Genomic DNA, 14,080 nt, shown 5'->3' on the forward strand with positions numbered 1-14,080 from the left:
CATATGGGGCGTCATCATCAGCTGACATACGTTTGTAGATACGATCGACCAGACAGATGACAACTGCCTGTAAAACACGAATATAAGATTGAGATGTTATAATCCCGAATTTCTGATAGAGTGATAAAATACCCATCAAACGAAATCAGTGGATATATTAGGTGTGGCGCAAGCAACATAAACATTGACATAATACATTGTAATATTAAATAACAGCATTTAACGGTGCAATGTGATAATAACATTTAACAGATTACAATATTTAGCTATGCAATGTGATAAAAATATTTCGTTATGCAATGTGATAACAATATCTAGCTATGCAATGATATAACAATATTAACTATGCAATGAGATAGCAATATTAGCGGTATTATGATATTACTATTCCTACCAGAGATAACTATATTTGCTTGTGCAATGAGATACCAAATTTGTACATGTATTATGAGATTTTTATTCTTATTTATTCTTACCTGAGATAACTATATTTACCTGTATTATTATATTACTATACTTACCTGAGACTATATTTAACTGTGCAATGATATAACAATATTTACATGTATTATTATATTACAATATTAACTGGAGATAAATAATTTACCTATGCAATGAGATAACAATATTTACCTGTATTATGATATAACTATATTTACCTGTATTATTATATTACTATACTTACATGTACCTGAGATGACTATATTTACTTGTCTATATTTACTTGTATTATGATATAACTATACTTACCTGAGATAACTGTATTTACCTGTATTATTATATTACTATACTTACCTGATATAACTATATTTACCTGTATTATGATATTACTATACTTACCTGAGATAACTATATTTACCTGTATTATGATATAACTATACTTACCTGAGATGACTATATTTACCAGTATTATGATATAACTATATTTACCTGTATTATGATATAACTATACTTACCTGAGATGACTATATTTACCTGAATCACTAAGTGACCGACCATAAAACCAATAAATGACCCGATCACGTTAAACACAGCTCCCTGGAAGCCATGTCTGCACATCTGAAATGTTTGATAGTAAGGCTTTAGTCGCAATACCTCACACATGTAATCCGCTGCTTCCTACAGCATGACAACGTTTTGATGGCTCAGTGGTTCCCAGTATTATTCAGCACATAAATGGCATCGATTTGTTTTAATGTATCTGTAATTTGCTAATTAATCAGAAAATGCATTAAGGTTATTCATATTCAGTAAATCTTCATAAAAAGGAAACAGTGATATTTACGTTTTCAATTGAAGCTGCGTTCGCGGATGTGTAGAAGGTACATGCAGTTCCATAGTCGCAACAGTACGCCTGAATTGTAAAGGAAGAAATTATAAATATACGTCTTTCATACAAACATATATACCAAAGCATCCACAGATATTTCTAGAACAGTGTTTTGACAGAAGATAGTTGATATGCAAGCATAGTTTTGTACACATCCCGTAGAATCGATACCCATGGGCTTGTACCCAATATCGCGTTTTTATACCTCCTTTTGGCATTATAAAGATAGAGCATTACTAGAACACAGGCCTCGATACATTAGTCACTATGTCAAATGTCCCTATGTATATCTATAATCAGCTCATATTTTGCACTCGTTTAACGATTTTGAGTTAGAACTATTACTACTAAGTATGTACATGTCTATATGTCTTGTAGATATTTCAGTTTCATCAACTGTAAAATCTAGTGCGGGGATTTAAACGGTGTTTCTACTTAGTGGCAATACAGGAAGTATTACCAAATGTCTGTTTGAAGGGGCCAATTTTTACCAAAACAAACATGTTAGAAATCGAAGGTATAAATGAAATGCTTTACTCCATATTTTGATTACGCTCAGTTCAAACTCTAAATGACTTACAACTGACAGAACCAGAGACAGTAATCCGAGACATATCACTTCTATAACCGCCAGTACCAGGGTCAGTATAACCATCTGAAATACAAAATGTCACAGTTTTACAAATGACAGAACTAGAAAACAACAATCCCAAGCACATATCACTTCTATAACCGCCAGTACCAGGGTCAGTATAACCATCTGAAATACAAAATGTCACAGCATTTACAACTGACAGAACCAGAGACATTAACCCAAGACATATCACTTCTATAACCGCCAGTACCAGGGTCAGTATAACCATCTGAAATACAAAATGTCACAGTTTTACAAATGACAGAACTAGAAAACAACAATCCCAAGCACATATCACTTCTATAACCGCCAGTACCAGGGTCAGTATAACCATCTGAAATACAAAATGTCATAGCATTTACAACTGACAGTACCAGAAAACAACAATCCCAAGCACATATCACTTCTATAACCGCCAGTACCAGGGTCAGTATAACCATCTGAAATACAAAATGTCACAGCATTTACAACTGACAGAACCAGAAAACAACAATCCCAAGCACATATGTCGTGTAACCACATATCGGTCGTGTAACCAATAATAATCAACAAAATGTGTACATGTCATCTTATTACCCTTGGTCATTACTCTCGTATGTCATAAAACTCTACGCGACAATAACATAATGAAATATAAAAAAAAACATCTAGTACTTACTATAGACATCAGTTTCCGTTGACCATAAATAACAGCAAAGAAACCTAGTACCCCGAGTCCCACCGACAGGACGATGACGCAGAACATGACGATGGCAGTGACGTGGGTGACGTAGCCTAACGTCAGGTCCCCAGAGTATATACTGTTGAGGTAGAACTTCTCTGTCGCGTGAAAGTATTCCGGACCGAACTTCTGTAGTATGATGCCAATAGATACAGCCACTTCGCTCACCTAAAGGATGATATACTTCTGAATCATACCATGATATACTTCTGGATCATACCGTGATATATATCACACGAACGAATACTTGTAATTACGCGAGATAAAGTAAATTGTTAATTACTGTACATTGTTTTGCAATCCTCAATATATCGTTAATATTCGGAATCTTTGTAAAGAGATTTTAAATCGTCGAATTGTGTACATGGATATTTCCCCTGAGTTTGCATTGGTGCTTGTCTGCAAGTTTAAATTTTCAAATTGTTATGTTACTTTGTGTAAATGATAAAGACGATCATATCCGATAAAAGCTACTGGCTAATTATTTACTGTTTACAGTTTTCACAGTTTCAGAGTTTCGTACATTGGACAAAACATATTATTTGTTTGTTTCCGGGACTTGACAAAAATAAACCACTTTATTGATTGAGTTGCATTACAAAAATATACTTTATTACTGTGTCTTGTAGATATTACAAAAGGCCGACAAAATACGCCAGACTTACATAAATTTGTTCTGTGTCCTGACATTTAACACATAAGACCTATTCAAAAAAGGTTTACTTACTAGTTTTATTCCCGTTAACATCATAAACACAGCGACAAGACCGGCATAATTCGGCATCCGCTTTTTGTTGATTAATCTGCAATGCAGAGTATTTTCAATAGCACTCAAGCAAAACAAGTAAAAAGAAAGGACATCCTTGCTATTACAAGGGGTATAGATAAAAGCCATATTATTTTCATCAAACAGTCTGTCTCGTGAAAAAACCGATTGAAAATAAAGTCATAACCGCATATGTGAAAAGTAAGATTAAATTTGAATTTAGTAATATATAAGCATTTGTCGAAGGGTGATAACCCTTGAATGCATATCTGTTTTTATTTAGACCTAATACCTGCTAATATAACAATTAAAATGGCAGTGACCACATAAAGTTCGGATACAAGCCTTTAAGTGAACTGAGGTAACGATAATCTATTAACTATTGTGAAGTTTTGGTATCCAATACAAAGGAAGGGAGTCAGTGTCCTTATGTTTTACAACTGCTCTAATTTTTATCGTAAAGAAACATTGATACACTTATTTACTTTATTCGAGTACATTTCTGCAATCAAATAGTATTTGTTAAATTATTTGCCTGCCGAGACATCGCCAAGACAGACATGCTTTGAAATAGGGTATTAAGGGCATCGACATGTAAACGAAGCAAATAGCCTCCAGAAATATTTACCTGTTGTCAGTGGCAGATTTCAAGACAGTCGTAAAAATCCCAGATGCTTCATTTTCCTGTTCCGTTTGCTCTTGAAGTCGTTTGTATAATCGGTCTGACAACACCACACACACGATCTGACGGGTACAATCAATGTAATTATTCGTTAAATACTAACATAAAATCAACCCTACTTACTGATATAATTTTCTAAATCAATATTTTCAACATAGAATTTGAGTGTTTATTTATCAGTTAAGCGTTCAGATCATGTGACATGTGTATCTGTTGTTGATGAACAACCCTGTTTATAACAAAGGATTTTAGTATCCTTGGTTATAACGATTTACGATTGTGTGGCTTTATTTTTTTATATTGTGTGCATGACAATGTAAGATTAGTCACTAAGGTGTATATATTTGTAATGACGGAATGGTTAAAACTGACCGGTGTATATATTTGTAATGACAGGAATGGTTAAAACTGACTGGTGGACATTTGTCTTACGTTTGCTCACATCGTCTGACTGGTCTATTTTATATAATGATTGTGTTTTTATTGGTGTTTGACAGGAAAACATTATATGTTATTGTTTTTTCTGTTTGATGTAACTATATTTCACGATAACATGAGGCGTAAGGGACTGTATAAGGATATATCAAAGATAATGGGAAAACGTGCATTTCAGAAAATCAATATTATATATGATATCTAATTATCTAACTTTTGGATAATTTCTATTCATAAAAATCAAGATTTCTGTTTAACTGACACCTAGTTTCCTCGTTCAAAAGAGTATTCAAAAGAATTTTAGCTAAAAAACACTCATCTGTAATAGCAAATGAATATCTCCATTTGACTCATACCCTTCCTTTTTGGGTGGGGGGTGGGGGGGGGGGGGGGGGGGGGGGGGGGAGTTGAAACATACACTTTTCATAATTCCTTTCAGTCAAGGATGCTGCAGACCGAATTTGATCAAAATCCAATCATTCATCCACAGCTATTGGTGATAACCTATTTTTCCAATGTGATGATCCCCTGTGAACCTGGTAGAGTCACAGCCTCGATCATAACACATTTGACCTTCCTAATCAAATTAATGACCTTTGATCAAATTTCATCCAGCTGTTTAGAACAAGTAGCGATTTAAAAGAAATGTTGACGAACGTTGGACTGAAGGACGGAAGGAAGACGTTGGGACGTGGTATAAACTTCAGATCAGGTTTGTAAAAATATGTTTTTCAAGTTTTTGTGGCTAGGTATTTTTTCATTTAGTCTTTTTCTCTCGGTGTAAGATTAGTATATATGAATGCGTTTAAATAGAGCATAGTTTCTATAAGTATAGTGTAAACGTTCTTTTCTGTTGCTGGCTACTCCTACGTACCTGTAGAGCTATCATAGTGATGACGTAGGCAATAGAAATACCGATGACTTTGTGAATGGCATTACTGTATGTCTTGGTACAGAACTACAACACACGAAAACATTTCTTATATATTGCTATATATAAAAAATAACACAAAATTGACAGTAATCATAGCAGCAACATATATATACTTATATAATGTTCTTTATAGATATAACACAGAATGGGCAGTAGCCTGTGCTGCATCATCTATATAGTTATAAATGTATATTGCTATATATGAATATAACACAGAATGGGCAGTAACCATGGCAGCAACATATATAGATTTATATAGTATATTTCTATGTATTTATTTTTATTTATAGAGGTTTCTAGTGTATTGTGCGCATGCATTATCATATATGACGCAAAACAATTACGTATTTAGACTGTTAATCATCACCAAGATATTTATCTTTAAATTTACACCGTTATGTACATATTTCAGGTGTTGCCTCTTTAAACTTATATCTGTTAAACAGTTATACTCATGTGTGGGACATTTATACTAAATCTAACTTTATCACACAGGTAGTCCCTGGCGCACAGAGAGATTGTGTCGTTAGTTGATTTTTCGCTATGAGCTTGACAAAAGTCCTACATAGCTTGGCGACATAAAACGTGTATATGGTAACTGATTCCATCATTATGGAAATCAACTGAGTTTATTTTCATGTAATTAACAGAACTTTACTGTTTCCCTATAACGTATTACCTGTTGGAATGTGTCCGCATCTACATCTGTTCTGTAGGAGCAGTCAGGAGACTTGTCGCAGCAATAAGCCTGTAATATTGTAATGAGTAAAACGAAGAATATAATGAATACCGATAGAATAACAAAACCATCAGTCCAACACAAATACAGATAACAGGCGGGCAAAAACAACAAAGAATACTGACACAATAAAAAAATTATCATTCCAACAGGAGGGCAAAGACAACAAAGAATACTGACACAATAAAAAAAACAATAATTCCAACTCAAATACCGATAAAACCACGACAAAAACAACAGAGAATACCTTACATAACCATCATTCCAACAAACATACCGATAAAACCACGACAAAAACAACAGCGAATACCTTACATAATAATCATTCCAACAAAAATACCGATAAAACCAGGGCCAAAACAACTGATAATATCGCCATAACAAAACAAATAACATTATTCCAACAAAACGAGAACAAAAACAACAAAGAAAACACAGAATGAATTACAAAGTTACGTAAAATGCCGATTATAATACTGAAAGATATTCCGGAAGCAAACTTTCATTTAACCTTGTTAACGCAGACTGTTAAACTACAAATAATATTTCAGTAATAAAACTACAATCAGCTCTCACTCGATACAAGCTAAAATAAAAACTTCAATAAGCTCTCAATCCATGCAAATTAACCCTGCAATTAACTCTAATTAAAACTAAAATTAGCTTTTAATCCATTAAAACTAAAACAACAATTAGCTCTCAATCCATGCAAACTGAAACTCCAACTAGCTCTTAATTCAAACTAAAAATACAAATTAAGGTACAGTTCATTAGATCAAATGTATATACTTAGATTTGAAACAGAATCGTTCAACAAAAAAATAACAATTATATTATGTTTACCGCTTTTACGTCAGATGCTCAATAAACAGTGCAGAACATGTATTAAAAATATGACGTTAGAAAGAAAACTTACCACGTCTAGGACCTGACACAACAAACCCAGAATCACTACGTTCAAAGCTCCAAGCACAATGGTAACAAAGGAAAGCTGCAAACCAAAAAGGGGTTACGGTCACAAAGGAAAGTTATGCTGTAAACAGGGAACGGTCACAAGGAAAGGGTACACTGCAAACAGGGAACGGTCACAAGGGGAAATAAAATCATCAACAGGGAACGGTCACAAGGGGAAATAAAATCATCAACAGAGAACGGTCACAAGGGGAAATAAAATCATCAACAGGGGACGGTCACAAGGGGAAATAAAATCATCAATAGGGAACTGACCCAAGGGGAAATAAAATCATCAACAGGGGACGGGACGGTCACAAGGGGAAATAAAATCATTAACAGGGAACGGTCACAAGGGGAAATAAAATCATCAAAAGGGAACGGTCACAAGGGGAAATAAAATCATCAACAGGGAACGGTCACAAGGGGAAATAAAATCATTAACAGGGAACTGACACAAGGGGAAATAAAATCATCAACAGGGAACGGTCACAAGGGGAAATAAAAATCATCAACAGGGAACGGTCACAAGGGGAAATAAAATCATTAACAGGGAACTGACACAAGGGGAAATAAAATCATCAACAGGGAACGGTCACAAGGGGAAATAAAATCATTAACAGGGAACTGACACAAGGGGAAATAAAATCATCAACCGGGAACCGTCACAAGGGGAAATAAAATCAACAGGGGACGGTCTCATAGAAAAGCTACATAGTTAAAGAGGAACGGTCTCAAATAAAAGCTACATGTACATTGTGAACGGTAGCAAAAATAGATATCTTCATTTGCTGATATTATAAGTTGATTACAATGTAATTGATATATGTATGTAAATATATCCATTGTTATGATGTTATAAAACATGTCTGTGGAAACTCTCGTGTTATCTATGTTACCTAGTATGTGACTGACTGGTCCCCTACTGACGAACACAGTGACACTACTTACACCAAAGAGCCATTTCCTCTGTTTTGTCAACACCACAGCAATGGTTGTAACATTGAGTACAACACAGATGAGAGTCACAATTAGAAGCAGCAATCCAAGCGCATGTGTTACGTATCCTAGGCTGATATCCCAAGAGAAAACGTCATTTAGGAAGGATTCTTCTGTGTTATCAAAATAGCCAGGATTTATTTTTTCCATGATGATGCCGACGGTAAATAGCAATTGTACCAACTGTAAAACGAAGGACATGTTGCATTTAATGACTTTGAATTTGCCACCCTGGGAACAGAGAATGGGTCACAATATTAAAGTGACTGAATCGTGTGACGAATTCATTGTCTGGCCTTTGTTGTTAGGTTTTCCTTGTGAGGTGTTACGAGATTCAAAGGAAATGCGTATAAGTGTGTATCCGTCAATGATCTGATCAGATTAACAGAGTGCTAAAAATACCAAACCAACAAGTGTTTCTCACTGACCTTAACGAGTTAATATGGCGAATAAAATTCCAAACCTACCAGTGTCTCTCACTGAGTTTAACGAGTAAACAGGAAGTCAAACAATACCAAAACTACCATTGTCTCTCACGGATCTTAACGAGTAAACAAGGCGAATAACAATACCAAACCTAACAGTGTCTCTCACTCACTTTAATGATTTAACAGGGTAAAAATCATACAAAGTCTACCGACGTCTGTCACTGGCTTTAATGATTTAACAGGGTAAAAAAAACTATTCTAAAATCTACTAGTGTCTCTCACTGACAGAAAGTCAAACAATACCAAACCTACCAGTGTCTCTCACTGACTTTAATGACTAAAGTGGGTAAAAACAATACAAAACCTGCCATTGTCTCTCACGGATCTTAACGAGTAAACAAGAAATCAAACAATTCCAAACATACCAGTGTCTGTCACTGACTTTATTGACTTAACAGGGTAAAAGACAATACCAAGCCTACCGGTGTCTGTCACTGACTTTAATGATTTAACAGGGTAAAAGACAATACCAAACCTACCATTGTCTCTTACGGACCTTTACGAGTAAACAGGAAGTCAAACAATACTAAACCTACCAGTGTCACCAGCTTGAAAAAACAGAGTGCTAAAGCGATGTGTTTAGACTTCGGCATTCGGTCCTCATTGATGAATCTGAAATTGATACATATAATATCTTATCATTTTTCAAACATTTGCATATGTAAGTTGTAATTTTTCGTTGTGTCAGCAAGCATAGGCGTAGGAATATGACGTGATGTCAAATATCGGTCGACAATTTCCGGAAAGACGATCACCTCTGATAAACATTAGTTTATATTTAATGTTATCTTATCACTTTGACAATTAGCTTATTTTTCATGGTATATCACAGGTATACCCAATTTTTTTCTCATCTAAGATTCATCTTTCCAAAGAAATTTGTAGAATTAGTGATCAAAACCGAGGCTTGCCGAGGTTCTGACTCCAAATTCTACACCCGAGGGTAGAACTTCGCAACCTACATATGATGGACTATTTTTCGCACACCTTTTTCGTGAAATGCACGGGAAACCGATCCATAAAACTTCGTATTTTTTGTCGGTTACACAGTATAAAACCAATTACATATTTAGAAAAAATTGGAAAAAAATATTGTATACATTATATATACAGTATATATTGTAGGAGGTGGTCGTCATTTCAAGGTGTAATCCTCCGATGTGTGTCCTTCCCATTGTGATAATTAAAGTGTGCAACATTGTATAATATATCGTCTACTGATCTGTACTGTACCTGTTGTGTTATACATGGTCTACTGATCTGTACTGTACCTGTTGTTGTGGTATAAACGGTCTACTGATCTGTACCGTACCTGTTGTGTTATACATGGTCTACTGATCTGTACTGTACCTGTTGTTGAGTGAGACACGGTCTACTGATCTGTACCTTACCTGTTGTTGTGTTATACACGGTCTACTGATCTGTACCGTACCTGTTGTTGTGTTATACACGGTCTACTGATCTGTACCGTACCTGTTGTTGTGTTATACACGGTCTACTGATCTGTACCGTACCTGTTGTTGTGTTATACATGGTCTACTGATCTGTACCGTACCTGTTGTTGTGTTATACACGGTCTACTGATCTGTACCGTACCTGTTGTTGTGTTATACATGGTCTACTGATCTGTACCGTACCTGTTGTTGTGTTAGACACGGTCTACTGATCTGTACCGTACCTGTTGTTGAGTGAGACACGGTCTACTGATCTGTACCGTACCTGTTGTTGAGTGAGACACGGTCTACTGATCTGTACCGTACCTGTTGTTGTGTTAGACACGGTCTACTGATCTGTACCGTACCTGTTGTTGTGTTATACACGGTCTACTGATCTGTACCGTACCTGTTGTTGTGTTAGACACGGTCTACCGATCTGTACCGTACCTGTTGTTGAGTTATATACGGTCTACTGATCTGTACCGTACCTGTTGTGTTATACACGGTCTACTGATCTGTACCGTACCTGTTGTGTTATACACGGTCTACTGATCTGTACCGTACCTGTTGTTGTGTTATACACGGTCTACTGATCTGTACCGTACCTGTTGTTGAGTAATAAATGAGAGAAAAGTCCTCTGGTGTTTTCAGGCGCCACCCGAGCCTTAAAAGCCCTATCCAGTCCTATGATCAGCATCACCTTTAACGAAGTATTAGACAGTCTTAATTGAACACCAGGATCTTCTGGTAAGATCGGGACATATCAATTCAGCTTTTGATGCTTATTTCAATAATCACTTAATAAATGGTGTAATTATCACTGATATCTCAGGTAACAGAGATATTCTTATTTAGCGTTACCATGTAAAAACAAGTTCCATATCTTACATAATGAGGGGAAATATGGCCTCGGCCAAGTACACAATATCAGTAGCTCTGAGCTTGACATCCAGTAAGATCGAAAAACTAATATAAACATCCTTCATGTGGCTCGATCCCTAGTAAGATTCATAATTTAGAAATTAAATATTTAATCTGGTTTCAAATTAATTCTAGATATCTAAACCTCTGTAAAGGAGATAACTATTTCACTAAACTTCTGGATGGCCACACCTCTAATAGGACCGCGAGGTAAATAACTTCTGGATGGCCACACCTCTAATAGGACCGCGAGGTAAATAACTTCTGGATGGCCACACCTCTAATAGGACCGCGAGGTAAATAACTTCTGGATGGCCACACCTCTAATAGGACCGCGAGGTAAATAACTTCTGGATGGCCACACCTCTAATAGGACCGCGAGGTAAATAACTTCTGGATGGCCACACCTCTAATAGGACCGCGAGGTAAATAACTTCTGGATGGCCACACCTCTAATAGGACCGCGAGGTAAATAACTTCTGGATGGCCACACCTCTAATAGGACCGCGAGGTCAAATATCATACTCGTAGTACTTAACTAAACTTCTGGATGGCCACACCTCTAATAGGACCGCGAGGTAAATAACTTCTGGATGGCCACACCTCTAATAGGACCGCGAGGTCAAATATCATACTCGTAGTACTTAACTAAACTTCTGGATGGCCACACCTCTTATAGGACCGCGAGGTAAATAACTTCTGGATGACCACACCTCTAATAGGACCGCGAGGTCAAATATCATACTCGTAGTACTTAACTAAACTTCTGGATGACCAAACTTGTAGTTTGATAGAGAGATCCCCCTACACCGATAAACGGAACTCGGAACTGGACCAAAACCAATCAAGCTAATACATAGTATTTCAGTTTTTCTTAAACGGAACTCAGAACTGGACCAAAACCAATAAAGCTTATACATAGTATTTCAGTTTTTCTTAAACGGAACTCGGAGCTGGGACCAAAACCAATAAAGCTAATACATAGTATTTCAGTTTTTCTTAAACGGAACTCGGAACTGGTAACCAACTTCAGGCTCCCCACCGATATTGCTTGTATCATCCTAAACAATTTTTGGGTTCATCACGAGGCCCTTCGAGAGCAGATAATATCCGTTTTACCGTACATTCACTATTGGCGTGTCATGTTTGTATATATTTTTATCTCTTTGACACACCTGATGTAGGTAAGACATTTTGTAAAATCAGTTTAATTCGCCAATAAGATAGGTTGAAATGAAAAAGACGGAAGCTGTGATAAAACAAATAATTCCTACTAAAAGCAACGGTAACTTAATAATATAAACATACTGCAGTATGTAGACTCTTCAGAAGGGAAATGATATCTAAATACCAACAGAGGATAGCTATGGTGGGTAAGGCCTTACCTCCAGTACGATCATGATGACAGAGAAAACGACCGCTGTCGTATCGTACCGGTGGAGTGTCTTGTCCAGGATAGTGGTCGTACAGTCCTACAATACAATATATATATGATATTAAAACATTAAATGCCTGTGTATTTATAATAAAATAAACCTGTTAAAGCCAAAATAGAAAAGAAATGCACACGTTCCTTTGATGACCTACAGACATACGGCTGAAATTAACGAGTTCCTTTGAAAAATTACGAACAAATTTTGGACAGAAAGTGCATGAAGCTAGAAACAAAAGTCATACACACGTCCTTTCGTTCCTTGTATATAATTGTAGACAAGAGTTAGACAAGGTTATAGACAATATTCAGGCTCGCCTTCCTTTGTTCCTAGTCATGAGTTTGGTATACGAATTTTGTTTCGCGGTAAATACTAGTCCCAGTCTACAGACATTGAACACTCGTCCTACACTGCATTCGTGTTATAGTTTAAGACTACTCTGTTGATAATTTATAAATGTATCCATTACATCGGCTATTAAACCGTAGATACCTCAGTATACGCTGAGCTGGGACACAAGTCGCTTGCACTAGACCGCCGCAAAAAAGGCCATCGAACACCCATATCGTTCTGACAGTGCCTGCAGGTCCAGGGCACACTTCCCGATAACCGTCCAGGTAAATTATCGAATGCACTTGACTGTTGTAAACAGCATTTGCCCTTAAATTAAAAAAATATTCTGTAACGAAAACAAACTTCATAAACGTACGGATCAACATAATATGGATATAAAAGGAAGCAATGAATATCATGAGGTGTAAAATAATTGTCAACATTTATAACGCATGTTTCCCCCGCGCGCCAAAGTCTGTCTCCTAAGAATTGTAAACGGAGTCGCCATATAAACACACGCAAATAATACGGCAATGTAAACGGAATCGTCATATAAACAAAGACAAATGATACCGAATTGTAAACGGAATCGCCATATAAACACAGACAAATACTACCGAATTGTAAACGGAATCGCCATATAAAAGCAAGCAAATAATAGTAAATTGTAAACAGAAGCGTCATATAAACACAAGTAAATGATACTGAATTGTAAACGGAATCGCCATATAAACGCAAGCAAATAATACGGAATTGTAAACGGAATCGCCATATAAACACACGCAAATAATACAGAATTGTAAACGGAATCGCCATATAAACACACGCAAATAATACGGAATTGTAAACGGAATCGCCATATAAACACACGCAAATAATAGTAAATTGTAAAACGGAATCGCCATATAAACACACGCAAATAATACGGAATTGTAAACGGAATCGCCATATAAACACACGCAAATAATAGTAAATTGTAAAACGGAATCGCCATATAAACGCAAGCAAATAATACGGAATTGTAAACGGAATCGCCATATAAACACACGCAAATAATACGGAATTGTAAACGGAATCGCCATATAAACACACGCAAATAATACGGAATTGTAAACGGAATCGCCATATAAACACACGCAAATAATACAGAATTGTAAACGTAATCGCCATATAAACACACGCAAATAATACGGAATTGTAAACGGAATCGCCATATAAACACACGCAAATAATACAGAATTGTAAACGGAATCGCAATTAAGTCTGATGCTTCATTGA

The 14,080-nt window shown here is 36.1% G+C and overlaps 1 protein-coding gene and 1 long non-coding RNA gene across 2 annotated transcripts; both read right to left on the reverse strand.

Annotated features, from left to right (window-relative positions):
• Window positions 1-1,980, reverse strand: LOC117341663. Its single transcript, XR_004535690.1, has 4 exons — window positions 1,911-1,980; window positions 1,286-1,354; window positions 976-1,059; window positions 1-67 (listed from the first exon to the last, which is right to left on the reverse strand). It is a non-coding gene; the product is annotated as an uncharacterized LOC117341663 (long non-coding RNA).
• A 228-nt stretch (window positions 1,981-2,208) lies between these two features.
• Window positions 2,209-10,812, reverse strand: LOC117340307. Its single transcript, XM_033902076.1, has 10 exons — window positions 10,721-10,812; window positions 9,216-9,291; window positions 8,144-8,374; window positions 7,158-7,232; window positions 6,182-6,250; window positions 5,443-5,526; window positions 4,080-4,195; window positions 3,413-3,488; window positions 2,623-2,853; window positions 2,209-2,298 (listed from the first exon to the last, which is right to left on the reverse strand). The coding sequence occupies exons 1-10, from the start codon at window positions 10,810-10,812 to the stop codon at window positions 2,209-2,211; spliced, it is 1,140 nt and encodes a 379-aa protein (XP_033757967.1).
• Between the last annotated feature and the right edge of the window lie 3,268 nt (window positions 10,813-14,080).

The sequence above is a fragment of the Pecten maximus genome, chromosome 2 (assembly GCF_902652985.1).
Source record: "Pecten maximus chromosome 2, xPecMax1.1, whole genome shotgun sequence".
Taxonomy (NCBI): domain Eukaryota; kingdom Metazoa; phylum Mollusca; class Bivalvia; order Pectinida; family Pectinidae; genus Pecten; species Pecten maximus.

Coding starts and splice junctions, on each gene's coding strand:
- LOC117340307 (XM_033902076.1), bottom strand. CDS start 10,812: ATGCTGATCATAGGACTGGATAGGGCTTTTAAGGCTCGGGTGGCGCCT. Junction 8,375..9,215: donor TTTTCAAGCTGGTGACACTG/GTAGGTTTAGTA, acceptor TTCGTTTTACAG/TTGGTACAATTGCTATTTAC. Junction 2,299..2,622: donor AACGGAAACTGATGTCTATA/GTAAGTACTAGA, acceptor TTTGTATTTCAG/ATGGTTATACTGACCCTGGT.